Source organism: Falco peregrinus, chromosome 6 (assembly GCF_023634155.1).
Source record: "Falco peregrinus isolate bFalPer1 chromosome 6, bFalPer1.pri, whole genome shotgun sequence".
NCBI classification, from domain to species: Eukaryota; Metazoa; Chordata; class Aves; order Falconiformes; family Falconidae; genus Falco; species Falco peregrinus.
Window position 1 is genome coordinate 28,878,543 of NC_073726.1, and position 22,961 is coordinate 28,901,503.

At 40.5% G+C, this 22,961-nt stretch overlaps 1 protein-coding gene across 3 annotated transcripts in view; it reads right to left on the bottom strand.

The window, feature by feature from the left end:
* Nucleotides 1–527: 527 nt before the first annotated feature.
* Nucleotides 528–22,961, bottom strand: part of TAF3 (TATA-box binding protein associated factor 3) — a 119,016-nt gene continuing 96,582 nt past the window's right edge. For all 3 annotated transcript variants that reach the window (XM_005240148.3, XM_055807731.1, XM_055807733.1), the window contains 4 exons: nucleotides 21,742–21,824; nucleotides 6,010–6,265; nucleotides 2,222–2,328; nucleotides 528–1,474 (listed from right to left, as the gene is read on the bottom strand). In XM_005240148.3, coding sequence (XP_005240205.3) covers nucleotides 1,360–1,474; nucleotides 2,222–2,328; nucleotides 6,010–6,265; nucleotides 21,742–21,824 — 561 coding nt within the window. In that variant the 3' untranslated portion in view covers nucleotides 528–1,359. The remainder of the gene's footprint in view (nucleotides 1,475–2,221; nucleotides 2,329–6,009; nucleotides 6,266–21,741; nucleotides 21,825–22,961) is intronic.

The following is a 22,961-nucleotide window of genomic DNA, read 5'->3' on the forward strand; positions in this document are numbered from 1 at the left end:
GATATACAGGGTAACACATCTCCTGGCCTTGATGCCATTCTGCATCCCCTCTGTCTAAACATGAGCCAGATCATTTTGGCAACCTGGCCACCACTTGTTAAAAAAAAAAAAAAAAAAAAGAGAGAGAGAAAAGAAATAAAAAAGCTCAGTTCCAGCTACAGATTAACACACTGTAGCTACCATCAAAAGTGCAGAGCCCCCTGGCCTAAGCTCGCAATTCAGAAGGCGTTTAAGCACATGTATAACGAAGTGTGGGAACAGGCTCCTTGAAGGCAATAGGATTACTCACTTCTTAAGAAGTTACCACATGTTTAAGTATCTGAATCGAGGCCTAATTATGGTGCTGGCCGACTCCTCGTGCACGCACCACTGGGGCAGATCTCACCAATCCCTTAAAGCCATAAGGACAGGCGTATGTCACACGGGCTTTTAATAGCTGCTAGGTTTGTATTCTCAGGCAAACAAAAATAAAAATCCTCAACATAATAATAATAATGATAATACTAAAAAAAAGTACTTTATAAATATCAGCTATTTACACGTGTGAAACTCTTTTAATGGGAAGTGTTTTTACACACCAATGAAATGTACAAGCAATGAAAAGGTACACTGACAAAGACTAAAAAACAAAAACCAAAGTATAAAATATATTACAGGTCCACCAAAATAAATTCACACGGAAGAAAAAAATTGACACAATAGAAACTTTCTCTTTTTTTAAAAATAGAAGATATATCACAAAAGCTTGAACGTGTTTATTTTATGTTAGTACTAAAAATCAAGGAAAAAAGCTTCATATATTCTCGTCACAAAAATATTTACCAGCCACTTTTTATTTCCACTTTATGATTATCTGGCTCAGCAGGAGTAGAGGCTGAACTGTATCCAGACTACAGAAATCATTCCAGAAGGTCCCTCAGTTTACAACTTACTGCAATTTACATTTTCTCCTCTTCTCAGCACCTTCCTGCGAAGGTTCAAGAGGGATTAATAACAAACTGAGAAAGAACAGGACAGGTATCTGTATTTACAACATTCATCTTTGTTGCTGCCGAGCCACAGGAGCAGGAGCGGTACCATGAACTACCGAAGTCTTCATATCGCTCTGTGCAAATTTCCCTCGGTAGGTGAAAAGACAGCATCAGAATGTACCAAAACCCAACCCCCTGGGCTCGGACAGTCTGTGAAACGCCACAGCCCCTGACAGAGAGCACCTCCTCGCCCCTGATTCACTCCAGAGTCACAACCCTACCAGCTGGTGACGGAGGGTGAGACACGAGCAGGCTGGGTCCCCCCTGCAACGGAGCCGGGGCAGAAGGTGCTGTGGCGCCCGCATGCCTTCAGTCCACTGCAAAGTCTTCAGTGTGCCCTGTGCTTCCTCTTCTTGTGTTTTTTATCCTTCTTTTTGTTGGCACACTTGGAGCAGAACCATTGTATCTCTTCTGGGGGTGCAGTTGTAATCCCCACACAAGGCCTGCGAAAGACAGGAAAATATCTTATCATCTCAGTGGAGTAATGTTACTTCTGTTTCTTATCCAAAGAAATGAAACTCTTCACTGGGAGACAGGATCTGGCCTTCAAATTAATAGAGCAATTCTATTATCATTATGTTAATGAATATAAGAACAGAAACCTAAAACCCACTTGCTTTGAAACAAAACAAACAAAAAAATTGAACTCAGATAAGAAATGTTTTTTTAATAGAAAATGTGAGCACACTTTCAGGTATAATAGGCTAGATTTAAAATAATTTCAAATGCTTCTTTAACACATCTGCAAAAAACCTTAGGATTTTATGTAGCTGTTTAAGAAAATGCCTAAAAAGTGATTAATTCCCTCCAACCCTTTTATAAGAGCTGACATTTATATTACTGTTCATACAATGCTTCATAATTTGAAATGTCTATCTGTATACACTATGCTCATAATCCTGTAGTTCTCACAAAATTACAGGAATCAGCAATATTTCCCAGCAGTTTCAAAAACAACCGTTATCATCAATGCCTATTAATTAAAACGTAACTCTTCCTCACAGCTTAAAATCCGCTTCTTCAAATTCCAGAAAAACAGAGATAAACATATCTTCCAGATTATTAAATCGGACACAGTAAAGCCCTTTAAATATTCCTGGCGTCACGAACCATTGAAAAAAAAAGGTTTTTAATAATATAGCCCAAATCTGCCAAGGAACAGCAGAATAGGATGGATGAGAGCAACTTACCAGTGATACCAATCATCGCAGTCATCACAACCTATCATTGGACTGCCATCATCTGGCTTGTTACAGCCAGGACAGATCCAGATCTGGTTACCCCACTCATCTCGGATCTGGCGCAAAGAAAAGGAAAGTTAGCTGGTTTTCAGGGCAAAGCAGGCAGCAAAACTGACATTTTTAAAAAAAAAAGTTTCTTGCTTAACTGGCAAAGCTATTCAGGAGCCACGGTTGTTATTTAGGAATTCTCTGATCCTAAGTGCTTGGCATTCTATCTCAATTGATTTTCCTATACTGTACATGATGACAAAACCATGCATTTTTCTGTATTGTCCTGTAAACCAGTAAAGCCAGTTATACCACCCAACCTAAGCACAGGCGCTCACATATAGCAGAGCCAGGGCTTAAGGACACAATTCCTTCTCTGTCTATACCATCGCGGTTTTTAAAATTCTACCCTGTTAATGGCGAGAACGAGCGACGGTAGCCTCCTGCGCAAGATAACCGTCCTATATGCATGTAAAATATACAGTGCCATGTGTATATATTGCCGTATTACTTATTAGCCAGAGCCTTCAACTTCAACTAGCTGATAAGATCAGGATATAAAAAAAGTTGTTACTGAGTAACTTTCCATTCCCCTTATGACATTTATGTCACAGTACAATTTACTAAAGGGTAAACGAAGCAAGAAACGCAGATCATTTACAGTATTAGGCAGCTGCTTACTGGATTTATCATATTTAGAGCTTTATGAATTTTTTTAGCATTTATATCCCGCTAGACCCGTTATTTGTATTTTTAAATTCCAAGTGGTTTCTTTAACAGGTCTTTGGTAAAAACATACAGGCAAAATGTCACAAAATCCACCCAAAGAAGTGCAATTAACATTACAAAGTACAAAATGTCTGGGGTATTACCCTGATTTCATCTTTCCCTTATGAAGATTTGCACATTATCACTGAATCTCAAAACCATAAACTGTTTTATTCTCAGCTTTTGTGCACTTACATATATCTAAGCAATAACTTCTTGCTATCTGTACAGCTTACAAAATTTATATTAAAAAGTAGTAGATGAAAAGCCCCAAATGCTCTTAGGAAAAAAAAAAAAAAAAAAAAAAAAAGAAGCCACTAAAGGTGGTCTGTACATCTCACACCACTTCATGAAAAATCAATACGAATGTACCAGAGCTGCAACGAACACATCACTCTTGACTGACTCCTCTTAAAGGCCCTGCTTTTTTTTTGCAGTTTAGAACTAGAAAATACAAAGCCCAGGAATATTAAGCAGGGAACAATCCCCTTTCCAACAGCGATATGGAGTAGGCAACACCATAAAATGAACTCGATTTTAAAGCGAATTGATCGCAATAATCATTCCTATCTACGCATCTAATCTTGCCTCTGCAAAATCATTTTCAGTGGCTAGAGAAGCGTTTGCTCTGCAGGTGAACTGCCTGCGCTTGGCACAAAGGGTTCCATGGCCATTTCTGGGGGGTGATCCTGCCAGGGAAGGAGGAGATGCTGTGCCGTGGTGCTGCCCAGAAGCAGTGCCGCGGGCTGCTGGGCTGACAGCTACAGCCTTTTACAACCTGCCTGAGCAACCTGGCTGCAGCCGCACCGGCCCCTGGCACAGGCACTGGCACCTGGCTGGTACCCACCGCCGTGCTGCCCGTCCCAGGCACTGCTGCTGCCAGCTGCAGGCAGCGCTGCCTGATGCTGCCCCGTTGCAAGACAGATACCCTAACTTTCCCAGCCTTAGGGGGGATGTTTTTCTGCAGAACGCCTGCCTTTCGGGGGCAGGGGAGGGGCAGGGTGGTCTGTAATCACTGAAAGCTCAGCCTGTTTGTTAAACAAGAACTTGGGCTGCTGAATGAGGATGTTAAAAATATTGCGTAACTTCTCATTCCTTAATGAGCCAAAGGTCACAGAAGGAGGGACAGCATGTGATTGCTGAATGCTATTTTAGTACAAACCACTGAGAGTTAATGACCACAGCACACTTACTGAGATGCTATCCTATAGGGAGATCCCATGCCGTATCTTTTTAAGCTATAAAATCATCCTCCCCTCCTCCCCTGCAGAAGGGAGTTGTGCACCTGTGTCACACTGGCTCCAACCTTATCTCTAAAAGAGCTTTCCCGTGCAAGCCGGGGAAAGCCATTTCATCATTCTGTGTCCTGCATCTTCATACAAGAGGCTGTTATTAATGATCCTTTCTTTCCCAACCTCTCTCTCAGCTTTTTGACTTACAATGTTTCCCATCGGGAGTCTCTGCCTGTGCACGTAGTTGGATCCTAATGCAGTAAAGCCCTAATTTCAACTATAGTATTGTAAAAGAAATAAATAACCTGGAGCCTACATCATCCTCTGCATTCTCCATAAGGTGCTAAGAGTGCTACCACTCTAAGTTACCTAGGCAATGTTCTACATTTTCCTTCTTTAAACTAACATAACCTCTAAATCATTTGCTTTTAATGCTTACTGAAGAAAACAGGAAGCAGTACAGTATTTTTTAAATGCTTTTCTCTTAAGAGTGATTTTCCAAGCTTTTGAGCACTATCGTAATACGGTGACACTGCACTTACACCTGTGATACAGAAGGCGAGGACGTGTATCCTGCACCCTAAAGACATGCACAGCCTATGTGTGGTCATCTAGTGCTGTAACTAACTTGGGAGTGAAATGTAGCAGCTGTTTAAATAGAGACCAGTAACATGATACAAGAGTTTAAGTCCAGCAGAGGAGAGCACCTTTTCCATTAGAAACGGCAGGGTAGATTTACACTGGGAATCATTACAGGAACAGAAATAATAAAAAAACCAAAACAAAACAAAAAACAAGAGAGAAAAATCATGCATATGTTGCAACTAAAATGCAAGAAACTGTAGTAAAAGCAAATTTTAGGTGTTTTAAATGGTGAGATTTTTAAACTGCTACCCACTACAGACAAGCAAGGTGCCACCAACCAAGCTGGAACTTAGCCAGGACAGGGAGGATAACAACATTGCTGCTGTTGTTAATGGTATCTGCTGCTCTTCAATGACCAGGAATGCTCAGGACTTCCATTTTACACTGCATCTAAAGCAGAAAATTTCAGTAGCACAGCAAACTTAGTCCTGCCCAGAGGTATGCCTATGTTACTCTAGAGAATGTAGCTCCTACATCACGTTAGATGGGAGACTTTTCTAAAAGAATGCTATCAGTCAGAGGCCAAGTTCAGAGCATATGTCAAACAGACTAATGAACTGTAGACTAACAAACTATTTACAGACTTTCCAAGATCCACATTTGCAATTTCTGTAGGCTGAGGAACCCAGAAAGGAGATCAGTGGACTCTACACATTTCAAATGAGGGCTAAGTCAAATTCTTGATGTTGTATGAAGGTTTTGTACTTTACCTGACTGACAGCAAAATCTATGGCAAGTTTGACATTTGAGATTTCAATTCAGCACTTATGAAAGCATCTATAAAAAAAGTCCACCTCCAAAAATAAATGCTCTAGCTCAGTTAGCAGAAAATACCCAGTGGGATATAACTGGATTTGTAAGAAGAAACTTTAACATTGAAATGGGAAAAAAGAAAAAATTCCATCCAAGTAGCAGTGTTTTAATTATTAACCCCTCAAAACATGTGCATGGAAGCAAGGGCTGGATAAAGAGTAGCTTAATGGAGAGCAACATCACAAGTCCAGGTCCCATCAGTTTGAGATGATGAGTCACCCAGGAACTCAACAATTCAAGAGATGAATGTCACTGGCATTGAGAGAAAACATGGCAGCATGTGTTACCTACCACGTAAGTACTGACGGTCTCGGTCACGACGCTCCTAACTGGAGCTTTAGAGCCTCCTGCTGCTGAGACAGCTGGAGAGGGCGGTGGGATGAGGACCGGTGAGACGGTAGCCTGTGGAGGAGGAGGGGCTGGAACTGGAGGAGGGGTGACATGAACAGGAGCTGGTACTGGTGATGGCACGGGTGGAGGTGTTTTGGGCCGGCTCACAGGAGTAGAAGGTTTGGCCTCTGGAGCCGGCACCACTTTGCTGATGACTCTGTAGGATCAAAAAAGAGAATCATTGGTTGATGGGAAAGAAAGAAACAATCGATCACTGACTAGATATGAAGAAAATACAGAGCGGCTAATTCACATCACCTTTGAGTCATCAAAGTGGCTGTTTCAACACAACCCTAGGACTGTTGTCATTGCTGCACCCCTCCGCTGGCCAGGATAAAGCACAGAGCCGCTACAAAGCGAATGCTGGGGCAGTCTGAACCTCTCTAATAGCTGGCTGTCATACAAATATTCTCCGTGGCTTTACCAAACTTTGTTTCATTAAGTTTTATTCTATTAGCTCAATTTGTGGGAAATATTAGAAAGGAAAGTTAATCAGCTGTGAACAGCACTGATTTTAACCTTCAAACTGAGAGACAATATCATCCTCTTAAGATCCTACATTAGGGGGTTCTCCAAATATTTGCTAGTTCGGTATTTCTTTCCCCAGATGTTTATGAGATCAGCAGTGGATCTAGTCAGGACAAATAAATGACGCACACTATACACTCAGCAGTTAAAATATTGTTACTTACTCGAGTAGCTAAAGTAGACAGGATGTAGCTCTAGTAAATACACAGTATAGAATAATCTTGTCCAGGAAAGGGGGATACGTAGAGGACCCAACGTTTATTAATGAATGTTGATACACAGGGTTATTGATGTGCATGCAATTTAACGGACCAGACAAAAAAGCCCTTACTATAATGCTCTTGATTAGAAACATAAAGAGAAGGAAAAGGATGTTTTAGAAAACAAAACTAAAAAAACTTCAAAAAAACCACAGGACAGATCTATTTGTTTCACCACATTTTGGTAAACATTCATTTATATTTGAATGGTAATTGTGGGAGTGCAACTGATTTGTGACAGGACTGTACGAAGACGGAGATTTAAAGAAAGGTTAGACATTCCAGAGTGGAGGAGAGCTTAAGAAAGCAAACCTTAAGAAAGCAAACCCCAGAGACATCAGTAGGAAAACCATGACAAAAATCAAATTGCAACAATTCCTGAGAACCAGGAAAGTCCAGCTCCAATGTCAATGGGAATTTTATATTCAACTTTTGAGTTTACTGCAGCTCTCATATGATATTCAGAAGGCAGGATCACTACGATGGGACACATTGTCTGCATTTCAAGTCAATGATCCGAGCCATCATTTGAGAAAGGCTTGGAATTATACAGTATTTAATGCTTGGCTGAGATAATAGTTTTTTTCTCCCAAGATACGCCACTTGCACTACTAAATCAGAACTATAGCAAGTTACAGTGAAAATACTTAGTAAAAGGAAACAGAGCAATGCGCTTGGCATTCCTGCCTAACCTGCCAACTGTAACATCACACCTACCTCCTGAGACCTGCTATCAGCGACTAGGGGAAGAAAACCAAACCCAAGGAAGTTTAGAAACTTAGAATGGAGCGGAATCTAAAAGACATTAGATGATCAGCAACACTGAAAACATTCACACCACTTGATGTCTTAGTGGTTGCTTCAGGTACCTAACCCGGGAGCTCAGGCTCTTTGTACGTGTCAGTAAGGTGCTAGGCTGAGTCAAAGTGCAGGACTCTGAATTTATATTGCCTGTAAGATGCAGAAGGAAGAAAGTCCTATTACCAGGCCATCCTGGGGGCAACCCACACATCACATCCTGCCTCTTTCTCCTTTTAGTGGAGTACATCTGTTGTCTCCCACCAAGAAAGTTTTCTCTTTGGCTCTTAAATGTCCACAATGTGTTTCTGGTTCAAGGAAAGTCTTAGTGTGCAGCTCCCCGGGGCTCCTGCCAGACTGGCCACCCCAACACAGACGCTTCTTCTGTGCCTTCCCCCTTCCAGAGCTCCCAGAGCGAGCCCTGGTTCCCAACGCTGAATGCCTGTGCCCTTGGTTGGTGGCAATATTCCCATGGTTTGCAAAATCACCCTCATGACTTGAGAGCCACCTCTCAATAAAAAGCAATCTTAGCAATAATAAAAGCGAGGAGAGGGACAGAGAGCAAAATATTTGGCACAGCAAAAGTAATTTGGACGGTTTCAAACATCATTACCCCTTCCCTTCGCTGCCTCCCCTCTTCCACCCCCTGCAAGTAAACAAAGTCCAGCTACGAGCTCTTCAGGGAGTCAATCCTCCCCAAGTCTAGACTTGGAAATGTATTAGCTAATAGGATTTTAAACATAACTTTGCACACAGTGTAAACAGTTTTAAAGAAGTATTAGCTAATACCATTTGAATAAGAGTGCCCATGCCCAGCTAACATACGAAATTAAATTACAGAGTTTCTTGGTCTAGATAAAGCCAGGTTCTCCTCCCGAACAGGGTCTTCGAAGCTACTCTGCTAATAACTGCCAAAGCTACAAGGAATATCACAAATGAAATCTTCCAAAACTACAAATATTCATTAGCAGGCGACACACACTCATCGATTGGCTGCTTTGCTTGAAGTGTGCAATTAGGACATGTTCAGTATATAGGGCAGCTTGTTTATCTTGATTTTAGAGCTCAGTTATCAAAACAGGAGATCGGCATTTCGGAGCACGCTTGGGCCTACCACTCCCTTGGGCTAATAAAGTTCAGAGACTTTAGACTCCAGGAGAAATGAATGGCTTTGTGCTACACCATTAGAGGTGACGGAGTAATCTCAGCGAGGGTGGTTTAGCCTGTCCTCTGTCCTGAAGAAGGGGCTGCACACATGGCAATATGGAGGTGGGGAGAAATCAAAGGGAAATAGCAGTCCCACGACTAATAATTAAAGTTACTTCAGACTTGAAGAGAAACCTGATATCAAAACACTATGTAAATGATGGCAAGATTTATGAGCTCTATTTTATAGACAGGAAAAGTGAGGCAGAGAGCACACTGCTAGTAGGCGGTACTCTCTACAGCAAAGCTTTGATCCTTCTGGTACCTAGGTCCCTACTAAGACTTAAACTCTACATTGGGACATCACCATACATATATCGTTACCTTCTTTCCCAAATGTGCTTTTCATACACTTCCAAAATGAGCACTTGTGCATTAGAAGGCTGCAAGTAAAATACTAAATTTAAAGGCCCAGTTCCACCTCCTTCCCCACTCCAATCCAAAACCTCTAAAACTGAGGCCGGAGTAATATTTTTTTAAGTAACCAAATGCAAATGAACATCAGCCACCACTGAAACACTCAGGAGTCTTGACACAAGAGCTAGACTTCTCTGCAGGCTGCTTGCCTGGCAATGTATCACAAACACGTTCTACACTGAAAGATAAAAAGTCAGTTAAAAGCTGTTTTTGAATCAAAATAGTTCCTGCTGAATGAAGGGGTGTGAGAAAATCCTTGGCATAGATGTGGTAGTAAGAGCCTCCATACTACTCCCTTAAAAAAAACCCCAGAATGAAACTAAGTGCTGTGTATCTGGTTGTGTCCAAGCTAAATTCACTCTGTATTTCTTTTTAAATGCTATCAGGAATTGTATTTCTTACATACACCTCTTCATAATGGTAGAGTGAATGAAAACCCATTTCAGACATTACTCCAGGGCAATCACCCCATCCACAGCTGCAGATCCAAACCAAAATTATGAAAACCAAGTGTCAGCTTGCAGGCAAAGTGAAAATTCTACCAAGATTTTAATTGTTGTGACAGGCCAGCTGGTTTATAATCGGCTCTAACTGGCATGAGCTGTAACACGCTACATCTGGAGCAAAATGATGCTCCAAGGTGTGAAATGGTTTCCTATCTTTGGAAGTAATTTATTTGATTTCACTCTGATCCTTACAGCTGAAAGCCCCATTGACTGCTTCATATAAACACAGGGAAAAGACATATGCACTGAAAGGAAATGGCTTTTCAAAAATAGGATATGAGCCACAGGGCTGAATGATTGCTATGGGTGATGAGCCTCAAAAAAATGCTCTATCAGTACTTCGAAAGGTCTAGCAAAAAATTGTTTCTCAGAGGCAGAGCTCCGAAGAAGCTGTTCTCTGCCCAAAGAAAAAATGACGTTTGAAAAGTTCTAATTCTTTTCTGAACCCGTGACCTATTTTTAAGCAAGGAACAGGAGCTAATGCGGCCTTTGTATGTAGGAAAATGACACCATCAATGACACTGACATAATTAAAACTAGTACAACTCACTTGGATTATTACGAGTGATATTATTATCTACTAGTATTGATATTCCCTTATTGATATAAGTTCCTTAATGCTAGAAAGTGGTGTAACTGTTATATTACTGAAAAATCCCACATCTGGATCTGAGCTTGTTTCACCAGAAAAAATATGAAATACTCGAAGACCTGTGGCTATGAGTGTCAAAAACACCCAGGGGAACCATGAAGATTTCCATATGGTTTAGATTCTTCAAAGATTAGAGGTGATTTTGAAATTTTTTTCCCAACTCTGGAGGAGAATCACTGTAATTTAAGCCCTGTAATGTAGGCTAACTCCCGTATTACTTTTAGAAAGGGAAATTTAGTTTTTATCTCTTATGCCCTGCTGAATATTTTATTCTGTGCAAACAAGTAATATTGGCAAATACAAGCTCCACAAATACATGCTGTGACCAACTCGTGCATTTGCTGAGTGCCAAAATGTATTAAAACTATAGTGGAGCCCCCAGAAATTCTGCAAGTGAAAAGATTTCAGTACTTAAACTTGAAATTAAAAAAAATAAATATTTTTATGTGATAAATTGCTTGCTTGCAATGTGATATTCTCTATCAAGGCAAATGAACTTTGAACACTTATTCCAAGATACCATCCATTTTTGTGGACGCTGCTTGGTATCACACAAATGGCATGGCTTCTGTGTGTGTTGACCTTCAATGGTGCCCATGGAGCTCAACAGCCCGTTCTCTGTTTCATCACCATGGCAAAACCCTGTAAACATCCCTTCCTGGGCAAGTGAGTCTAGTGATTTTGCAGGCATTGCATCACCTAATCCCATTCACAAGTTTATTGAGCATCATCTTAAAACCAGTTAATCTTTTTGCCCCCACCATTACTCTGTTCCAGGATCTCACTGCTCTGGTGGCACAGCAACCTCTTCTAATTCCCAGCCTACATTCATAGGCAATTATGTCCCATTTTATGTTGTGCCAACATTGTTCTTTGGCTGAAATCACTTTCTCCCTCCAAAACATTTACTTGTCTGAGGTATGTGTAGCCAGAAGTCATATCCCCTCTTCACATCTTAGACTAAACACACAAAGTCGCTCTCCTAGCATAACACAGACTCCCCTATGCTCCTCCTAACAGTGCTCCAAGCCCTTCTCTGCACCTGCTCTTCCCAGTTCATCCTTCCTGCACACAAGCTGCCTTCAAGAATCTGAATATAACATTTCAGTTGAAGTATCAACAGGTTCTCGTATGATGACCTGGACACTTCCACTCTGTCTACTAAAATCACTTGTATCATGCTGGCACCTCCGTCATTCTGTGATCAACTAATGATCCCTCATCCACTTAACGCACCTACCGTAGTGACAAACCTACTAATCAGGTCTTTGCTTCTGGCTGAAGTTTCCATTGGTACACTTCAAATGCAAAGCCTTAAATGCAATTTTGCATTTACTGAATTAAATACTGTTTTTCCTTTCTGTTCAAGGGGTTCCAGTTCTTTCCAGACAATCCTTAGATCCTCATTTGTACTGACATGGTCCTTCAACCTTACTGCCAACAAAAAGCATCAGTGTTCTACCTCCTTCTGTGATGAAATTTTATATGAAATTATTAAATCAAACCAGTCCTGAAATACATCCCAGAGCATGTTCACTACTAACCTCCTCTCTGGTTAGATAAGCTTTCCTACAACTCTCAGTTGCTATCTTCCTTTGAGCTAGTTCCTTACTGCTGAGCCGTTCCTCTGCTAATCCCATCTTTGCTATGAATGTTCTCTGTGATAATATCAAACGTTTTCCTGCAATCCAGCTCAAACTGGCCATCTTTTATTCATCCAGAATAGAGCATTCCTTCTTCCAACAGTAGGACAAAAGTAAACTGTATTCCAGCTCCACACATGGGAGTGTCTCACCTCTTCTCCACCACAGCTGAGACCTTCCCTTGGAGGGGAAGCAATCTGATCCTGCACCCAGTGACTTCTTCCCCAGTCCAGAAATCACCCTGCAGTGGGAGGGAAGCAGATGCTCTCAGCATTGGTGGTGGAAACAGATACCTAAGATGCACGGCAAAAAATGAGCCATTGCCAGCCCCATCTCTGGCAGGGACTGCCAACTGGCCTAGGCTAACCTAGAAAATCAATCCTTTATCAAAGACTGCTATCAAGCTCTGTTGATATGAGACAGATGTCACTTCTCTTCTGTGTATTATTCCATTACTTCTAAACCTTTAATCAGACCTTCCTCTGAGATTTGTTTTATAATTATGTGTACTGCTGTCATCAGGTGTCCAGATTATTTTTCCTTTCTTCCTTTCTTCAGTACTTGTATTTTTTCTATTATTTATTAAAAACAGACTTAACGAACATTGCATTTTGAAATAAAAATAAATGTATCAAAAATTACTTGTCACTGAGTCTGCAAATTCATGACCCAGTTCTTTTAGAACTTGGGAGAAAGATTATCCCATTCCTTGATTTCAGTGCGTAAAGGTCCCTGTATTTTGCTTCCTGATTCGTTACTGTAATTTCCACCACTGTCACTCTAATGCTGTTATCCATCTTGTCCTAGTCCTCAGCAGAGGAGAGAATGAACACAGGGTCAGAAGGAAAGTATTCTTTCTGTTCTTGGCTCATACCTGTACTACCCTTCATCTTCTCCTTGTCTTCATTTCCATGGTCCTCCTTCTTCCCTTCTTGTCCTATTTGCTCAATATCCTTCACAACATTTAATTGTTTGACTTCCATCAAGCCTGACTTCACCTCCAGTCTTCTGCCTTGAAGACCTGTAACTTCTTTGCTAATGCTCTTTTTCTCTTAGAGGTACAATGCTTATTCCCAACGTTCTTTTGGAAGGAGTTACCTATACAATTCACTTTGTAGGCATTTTGCTACACGTGCCCTGTTCCCACAGGCAGAAAACACTACTTTTGAATACATTAGGTCTTCAGCCCAGCTGACATTTCTAGCTAAGCCCTTTGGTTTATGGACATTTGCACTCTTGAAACTGAATTATAAGTATTCTACTCTTTATTTTTCCATTACTTTAAGCGAAACAGAGATCTGCCCTTGGCCTCCACCCTCTGTATCTGTTACACCAGAGTATTTCTCCCAACAACCACAAACACCTTTTTGCCAATGACTCCTCCATCTCCCTCCCATTCTTTCTCACCATTCTGACTTACATCTCCGGATGGTTCATTGCCAGTCTGGCAAAACAAAACTGAGCTGGTAGCGTGGCGTCTTGGTATCTTTCATCTTCTTTTCTCTCTTATCATCAATAACAAGCTGCTCAGAGCTTCAATGTGAAAACCACCTGGCATTATCCCCTTCTGCTGAGCTCTCAGCAGCAAACCCAGAAGCTGGTAAAACACGTTTATGCCAATGAGCTCTTTGCAAACTTTCTCTTACGTGTTCCTTGCAAATATTGTCATTTGTTTTGGGAAATGTTATAGGATGCATGATCTAGGAAGCTTGCCCATAAACCAGTCCGACACCTACCCTCTTTAATGGGAAAGAGTGTAGAATATGAATTTTACTAACTACCAGAAAATTATGCCAGCATGGGTTTAGAAACCTCTAAAACTGTAATTTCCAGCTTGTTACCAAGACATGGTTTTGAAAGAACTGAGCGAGCTAGTCAGTCCTGAACTGGGAGGCTCCATACAGCTAAGCAGCAATCGCTCACAGGATAACTTTACTAAATTCAGGTAGGACCACCTTTTCCTTTCGTGTCTATGGATGGCTTCTTCTCTATGGCTCTCTTGTCCATGTCCAGCTCCCATGAACTATAACATGAAATCTTGGCTTTATCTAGTTTCCTCACTTTTGTTTAAAAACTCTAATAAAAGAGTGCATAAAAAGAAGTGCCTCTGTCAAAGACAAGAACAAATCAGTATCTTTCTCTTGCAGCCATCTTCTGTGGAGACAAAGTATTATTTAAACGATTACCCATCTGCCTTTCTAATCTTTCACACATATTTGATTGGTTTCTGTTGTGCTTTTTAAGGGCAGTTGCTCATGCTCATTTACCCAAGCGATTTGCTTATGTGTCTAAACCTGCCTGAAGTATTTTTTTTTCTTAATTGCGGTATACAGTATACAATTTTTTTACTCTTGAGCAATAAGCAGCAAAATCAAAGAATCTCACAGTAAGTTGTTTTGTTTTCTAATGACTCAAGCCTTTTTATGGATTCACTTTTGGAGTCATCACCCAATGTGGCCAGCAGCAAAACGAAAACAATTTGCCACAGCCTACCACCTACCATAAACAGGATAAATAATTAGTTGGGGTGGCTTCAGTAAATTAAAAAAAAAAAAAGGTGGAGGGAAAGCTGAGGACTACATCTGAAGTTGAAAATAACTCACACTCAATGAAGAAAAAATTCTAAATCACTGCTACAATTATAAACAAAAATGATAATTTACTTGTTTTGGTAAAGGGATATGGTATTTTTCACTTTTTTTTTCCATGTAAAAGTGGCAATCCTGCAGCAAGGGAGAGGCTGGGGAGCCTCCACCGAAGTGAACAAGGCTTCTAGATTGATACAAGACCACACATGGGGATTTTACTGCAGGATCAGGGCCAATATGTTACATTAAAAAAGAAAAATCGTGAATGGGATAGGAATCATAACTGAGACAATATCTTCATTAAAATACATTCAGCATTTAAAAAGGCACTGAAAATCAGTCCTCCAGCTCTTAGAATTTAAAAGACTACAAAACAGAAAAATGTGGGTATGTATATACACACACAAACACACACAAAGATTTATGAAAGCTGTAAAGATCACTGGAATTCCTTAAGCACACCTTTGCAGCTTCAGAGAGGAGCACGATAATTTTTCATTACTCTGCCTCCTCACTTAGGTGGTCTATTGATCATATCAAAAATGATTTCACCATCACACGCCCTCTTCCGTCTTACAGCAAAAGTTGGATCGACACCCAGAGCGCTAATTCTGTTAATGCACGGCTAACATGGTCTTTCTCTGCTACATGCTACACTGTAAAAATAATAGGGATACCCATTAGTACAGCAATAAACACAGATTTTTGCTACCCGGACTCTATTGTTTAATTTTTTCCAAACAGTGGTTTACCCTTCTACATTTTTCTCCCTGAAGTATCACTTTTTCCCTCCTCTTTAATTCCACAATAAGTTCTCTTCCAGAGCTTTCTGTTGAATAAGCAGCGTCTCACAGGGTAACCAACACCGCCCACAGCTGTGTCCCACAATAGCTCCATGCTGCTTGCATTACGTCTTTTGGAGGATTTGGTCACGGTGCCTTAGCTGCTCCAAACACTGCTCTTATTCATAAAAACGTGCGGAAGGAGGGGCTTCCAGCAGGATTCCTTTACCTGTTTCCCCACCACAAAACAGTGAAATAAAGGGAATGGGTCACGAGCTACTTGGCTGGTAATGCAAACCTACAGCTTGACAAGTCAATAAAAAGCCAAACCTTTCCTCCCTGGCCACACGTAGGGAGCCAAGGCTAGAGGCAAACAATTTGGATATGCCTACACAGGGAGGTTAATGAACCCCATTATTCAGCTATTGTGGGCAAACACTACGAAGACAGTAATCTAAATTATCAAAGTCTGAGTAGATCTCCACCAAACAGCACCCAAAGTTCAAAGTTTCTTCACACAGTCTGATTTACCTGTACAAGAACAACCCTATTAAAAATTATAAAGCTCCTGAATATCCACCAAAGATGACCAAAGATCTTAAAAGTAAGATACATTCTTGAAAACTACATAGGGCAGAATTCTGGTTTAATTGAAGCTAACGGCAAAGTCCTGTCTCAGATATCCAGCTTTTTTTCACAACTCCAGGAAGTTTGAGCAACTTAAAAAAAAAAGTATTCACGGTACAGTAGCAACTACAGATCCCCAGTGAGCTTAGAGAAACACCAACATGGTCCTTGCCTGATTTCTTGTCTTCAACCAGGTCAATGAAAAGGGTATCAATGGATTTGCTAAAACCTTCTTCTCCCTGCCCTTGGTCCCATTACCTTTTTAAAGTCTGACTGTGTACGTACATGTGTAGTATTCCCAAGAAAATTCAGTCTCTGGAGAGTTTGCAGCTCAACTCTTACATAAATTAAGCTAGTTGCAGATAGAATATCTATGATTAAGGCATCTGTTTTTTGGAGAACATTACCCTATAATAAACTTGGTGGTACTCTGCATGCTGCAGGTTAGATATTTAAGTTTTAGAGTTCCAAAAAGTATGAATGAAGAACTACTTTACTGCAATTCTGTTGCCCAAGTGTGGTTGCACTTAAAAAATTCTTGAGCAAGGAGCAGAGATGACCCAAACCACATACATTCATCAAAACAAACTCCTCCAACAGTCCAGCTGTGCTTCAGGTAGGGTTATAGCTTCAATGAGGAGATTTCCTCAAGCTGCATTTCCTTCCAGGCTTCCACTTTTTCAGACACATGCTATTTTGACAACTTATAAAAATACATGCTATGAGCACCTTATTGTGGTAGAAGTTCTTAGATGGATGATCATAGAAACTCGGTGTAATAAAACAGAAAGCAACAGGACACCTTCCCCTGTTCTCTTAGTTCCAAAAGGATGCTTCTGGGTCACTAATATTACACAGAGAGGTCACATCTACTGGTCACAAAATAATTTGGTCTGCATTGTCACTTGGTTTTGAGATCGCCTACAAAGGATGTCAGCTAGCTACACTGGTGGCTTTTGTCATGGGGGATCACGCAGTCAAGTGAGCCTCCAAACGACCACAAATTAGGACTTGGACTGATTAATATCCTACAAAGCAATAAAAAGCTTTAGTGGAGTCAATTAAATATCTGGATAACAAAAATTTTTCTATCCCTTCATCCTTTCAGGATTCTTATTTAGTATACATACATTATTTAGTATAGTTTTTTTATAGACGTGCATACGTACCTGAGCATGCATGCAATTTGTTTTCAGAGAAATTCACATATCTACTCACTTTAAAAATATGTAAGACAAAGGGTAACTTCATTAGAGCAGCAGGTCAAGTTTACAAGTTAAACACTGTTAAAATACCTGCCTTTCCTCTTCTCATGTCTGGTTTCCAGGTTCCCTGCTGATGGCAGAGCTATGATACAATGCAGCATGAATCTGGAGCAAAAGCCTGAAATTTTAGGCTAAATTTCACAATGAGTGTTGAGGCACTGGCACAAGTTTCCTGGAGAAGCCGTGGCTGCCCCACCCCTGGCAGTGCTCAAGGCCAGGCTGGACGGGGCTGGGAGCAACCCAGGCTGGTGGGAGGGGTCCCTGCCCCTGGCAGGGGGGTTGGGGCTAGATGGTCTTCGAGGTCCCTTCCAACCCAAACCATTCTGTGATTCTATGAAATTTGCAGACTTGATTTCACAAAAAATATATATCCTGCTTCTAAGTCACTGAAGCATTGAAACGGCAGCCAGTGAGTGGTACTCTGCTTTGTGGTCTAGTGTTAGTGTCAGAAGCCCTGTGTCTTTTCTTAAAAGCTGTATTTAAATGTAGAATAAATTTATCTCATGTATCAAAAATAACAGCACATACTTTTGCTGAAGTTTATGTGAAGTATGGTAGTAGCTTGAATGTCAACACCTCATCAACAGATACGCTTTTTAAAAACTTAAGTGCATGAAAAATGATTAGGCTTAGGAAAAATAACCAGACAAAAAGAAACCATGATGCAACTGAATAAAACTATTAAATTCTGCTCATCAGTTGCAGTTGATTTAAAATTTAGAAGTCTATACTAGCTGTGGTTTTTTGTTTTGTTTTGTGTTTTTTTAAAAAGATAGCATCTCTAGTTCCTTCCTATACTAACTCAGTTAGCAATCTACCTTGATAACACTGGAATGGAAAAAAAAAAACCAACAGTGAAAAACCCTTCTGACATATCATTCAAATCATATCTAAAAAGGTGGTCATAAATATTTTAGAACACAAGCAAACCAATAAGAGCTAGGCCCATTAAGGATAAGATCTTTTACAACAAATTAAATAAAACAATTTATTGAAGCCTGGACTTGAGATAAACTAGATTTACTAGCTGACCTTTTATTCATTTAAAGAACAAAATTAGCTCTAATTGCATTAGAATGGAATCCAGTAAATTTCTTCTAATGTGGTACCCATGCAAGTATTGCTGTAATTGTTTACAACTAAGATGGAAATGCTTTGATTCTAATCTACTTTCTTTTTGTTTTACTGTGCAGTTAAAACACTTGCAAAAACCCCCAAAGCAGACCAGTTTTTCTAATACTGGCTTATCCATCCTTCAGCAAAAGTACATTTTCATGTCTATTAACCTAACGTTATTAATAGCTGTCTCTTTCGAACTGATGTATGTTGTAAGACTATTTGCACACCAGAGAAGCTCAAATGCAGTTATCACTCTGACTCTAGGAGCGGTATGTACACATATTCACAGAAACGAGAAAGAAGGAGTCTTCTCTGTCGCTACCATCACTGCTTTGTATGTTGGTCCAAGCAGAGGATGCAAAAAGTGAAATGATAAAGTGTTTGCTATGCTGCAAAGACATTTTCCTCATCACTGCTGCATCATTTGAGTAAACTTGTGTTCCCGTTGTGGTGCTGTGTTTATGGTGTGATGCGAATCTCCATTTTGAGAACCATCAACCTGACACTTTTTCTTCAGACATTTGAAGACTTCATGGCCTCACAAAGATCTGTAAATACTTCCATTGGGGACAATGTTTTATATGACACTCTTCCAAACCAACCAACCTCCAGCTGAATAGATACTTAAGTACTTCCAAAAGCCTCCAAACAGTTCTCACTAGCAGAGAAAACTGAAATAACCATTACTCCATCTAGTTGTTACTCATTTCTATATGATCATTACCAGATATTCAGAACTTCATTATCAACACAGATGAAACATAAATTTAACTTTCCCTTACCATAACACATCACAAAAGCTTTTGTCTCTGCCTGTACTTAAAAGGTTGGTGATTCTACTATGGTCTTTTCAACTAGTAACTTTAAACAGAGGTCGCAGGGACTTCTGGTGCAACTTCAGAGGTCCAGCCCACACACAGCTACATAATGCCTTGGCTCAGAGCCACACCAGTCCCTTTCATAATGATCACAACACGTGAAAATTAAAATATGCTCTGAGTTCAGGCTGAACATTAATTGTTGAGGATGAAAGCAAAAGTATTATTTAGAGAACAGCTCCACTGCGAGCCCTGCTGCACTAGACATCGGATCGACACGCAGTATAAAACAGCTGCCAGAGCCATGTGGCACAAAACTGTATTTACTTGCGTAATGGTACATTTGTTGCTGGATTTTGCCTTGGCAAACTATGAAAAATCCTAAAACCTATTACAAAGTTCTGTAAGTTCTTGTTTGCCATCAGCCAGAAGGTGCAACTGGGCGAGACAGCCATTACACTGGGAGAACTTTAGGGTGCCAGTATGGTGGGCAGTGAGGAGGTATTTAAGGTAGAAAAGGGAAACCATTAAGCAAATATCAAACCTCATTTGGTTAAACAGCCTAAAGCAATCTCAAGGACGAGTGTCATGTGGAGAATATGAAGTTCCCTTCTTAGGCCGAGCTGATGGTGCAGAGAGCTGCAGCACAACCACTTCTTTAGCATTTGCTACCAGCTGCCTCCAGGATTCCCCTGCCCCTGAAGATCTCAGCCTTAGTATTTTAATTCTCCCCTAATTTGTCTGGAAACTTTGAGCTAAGTCACCTTTGTGTATCTCCCATCCTGAAGTTGGGGTTTAAACCCTGGGCTCTGCCACACTATGGAACTCAACATCTGAGGTCCTCAGATGGTGGTCAAGGTGCCACTGAAGATGCACACAGGAAACTGGAATAGTTGCGAGTTTCCCAAAAGGCCATAAAACAAGATCTCAGTGTCTCTGACCCACTGCAGACTGGCAGGGCTGATGACAATGTACCCATATATTTTGTATCAAGCAGATGGAGTCTGAAGTCCCTTCTCAAAATATGTGTGGGTATGAGAAAGACTGGGGTGAGATAAGACGGGTAGCAAAGTCAATTCTTGGGTGCTAAATTATGGCTTCAGAACTTCAGAAGTTCTGCCTTGAAAATATGACTTCATTTTCCCCATATAAACACTTGTACAGTCCCTGAAAAAGCGGAGTTTAAAAGTATCCATAGCTTCTCAAGGAGGAAAATGGATTTGTGAACTTTAAAGGGACAGTCTGTCCAGCTGTGCACATTCAAATCGCACAGCAGGACAGAAAACTGTTCTGAGAAAGCTGGAGCTTTCGTACAGCGATCTGAGGCACAGAAATTTAGATCATACTCAAATATTGTGAAAGGAAGAAAGCAGAAACTACTGAAGAGCAGGAAAAAGCCCTGAAATTTGGGGTGGGGTGTCCCATAGAAACCAAGAAATTACTGAAGTCCTTTCAAACTTCAAACCAGTAAAAGCCACAGTTATCTACTGGGGTGAAGTTGGACACCACAGCAAAAGAGAATAATCATCAAAGATGCTATTTAACTTCTAAAAAGTAGAAAAATTAGCGATTAGGAGATTTAGTTCACAATGGCTATAAAAGAGAAGCGACTACACTAGCAATATTTAATGTGATGCATGGAAAGGAAAAATCTGTTTGGTGCTCGTGTTTACCATCAGACATGAAAGTGTGCTTTGTGTCATTAAAAACAACGTGAAAAAACTGATTAAAAGAATTCACATACAACACAGGGCCAGCCTAAGGGGCCCCGTGACGCATGGTTTCCCCAACCTCTTCAGCCACTTGTTTATGCTGTATGATCTCAGGACAGGGATCATCCTATTTACGCTCATACAGTACAAAGTAACTATTATTTGTACAACAGCACCCCATAATTAGGGAGCTAATGAACCAACATATGAAATGTGTTAGGTACACTAATGAATAAACATCAACAGTTATAATAAAACAGATGTGTATGAAGGAAATTTCAACTGTTATGTTTTAAAGCATAAAACAACTGTTAGCTGAAGAGCATTATGAAACTTAGCTGCAGGTTACACTAGGCATAACCATCCATTACGGAAACCTCACTAAATGTGACTGGAGGCATCATACGAGTCTAGATGGAGTCTTGTAATCCCCGCTCTAGAAAGGCACAGAGTAGGAGATGCAGTAGGATGGACAGAAGATGATGGGTCCCACTTGTAGAGTAGACGAGAAAGGGCAAAACGTCCAAAAAGTTTCTACTGGTAAGTGTTCTGCTTGATTATTCATTAGAATGGTCAGAACATGTCATAGCTGTATGAATATCATTTGCCACTAATTTTTAAGCATTTCCCACTGAAAGTAAGAGCTACCACAAGTGACAGAGGATGAACTGTGGTAAGCATACACCCTGCAGATGGCTTTATTCGTACTTACATCTTGTCTTGGCCTGCACCCACTCTTAATGTCAGCCGAGGAATAACTGGTGATGGAGCCGGAACAACTGGTTCCACCTTTATCTGTACAAGAGAACACAATCATCAATCAAAGACTGAAAGTAGACTCCCAAAATACATTAATTACATGAAAGGACTGGCAGAGTTAACCAGTGTACTGGCTTAATGAGGCAGCCCTACGACAGAGTGATCACCGTGCTCTCATGCTTCGTGCTGTGGCATGGACAATCAGAGTTTGTGGGGAGCTCCCAGCCATTGCAAATCACAAATATAAATTCTAGACTAAGAAATCAACTTGACACTTCGCAGCATTTGCACCTGCACATAGACTTTGTTAACAAGTCTTCCCAATTTAGTATTTTTCTCAAGACACAAAACCCCATGGTATGTTTCTAAACAATGACATGAAATGCTTTGACCTTCGCACTCAAACTTGATAGGTACCTGTTGGTGTTTGCACTTTTTTTCTGAGATTTAAATTCAATTATTTGCCAAGTCCCTTAGATAAATGTACTGTGACACTCTTGAATCACAAGTAGACACAAAGGAAGCAAATAAACTCCAAGCACCAACACTGAATACTTTAAGGAAGTACTTATCCACATAGGTATAACAGAATCATGGCTTTTTAATGCAATTAGGCTGAGGTTTCTAATGGCTATTTTTCAGATAGCCTGGTTTCTAAGCCCAGTATCTGGTGGAGTTTGGGCCACTTGAGTATGTCCTTAAACTCTTTGAACCAGTATCTGTCAAAATTACCAACTCCCATTGAGCTACCGCTTTGCAAAACCTGCACAGAATCATCTCAGATTTTGCATTTGACACTAATGATTCTCCATACATAAGTTGCTCAATTTATATCCATATATATGAGAAGTGTGTATACATTATATATGTGCATAGAGAGAAAGCAAGGGAGACTGATCTCATTTTGAGCATGTGCATCATCGTATTTAATAAAATAACAAACTAGCTGACTCTGGTCCAGGAACTTAAAGACACAGAAACAGTATGCATACACTAAATGGAAACCCAAGAAAATCTCAGTGGGAGAAATCTGTTTTAAAAAGCTTTCAAAAAGAAAGGGAGGGCCAACAATCAATTCAAAGCACAGAAAGCAGTGCAGGAGATGGCAGGCCAGAGTGGGAGGACTCAGTTAGGACTTACACTGAGGAATGGTAATGACGAAGTCCCATGCCA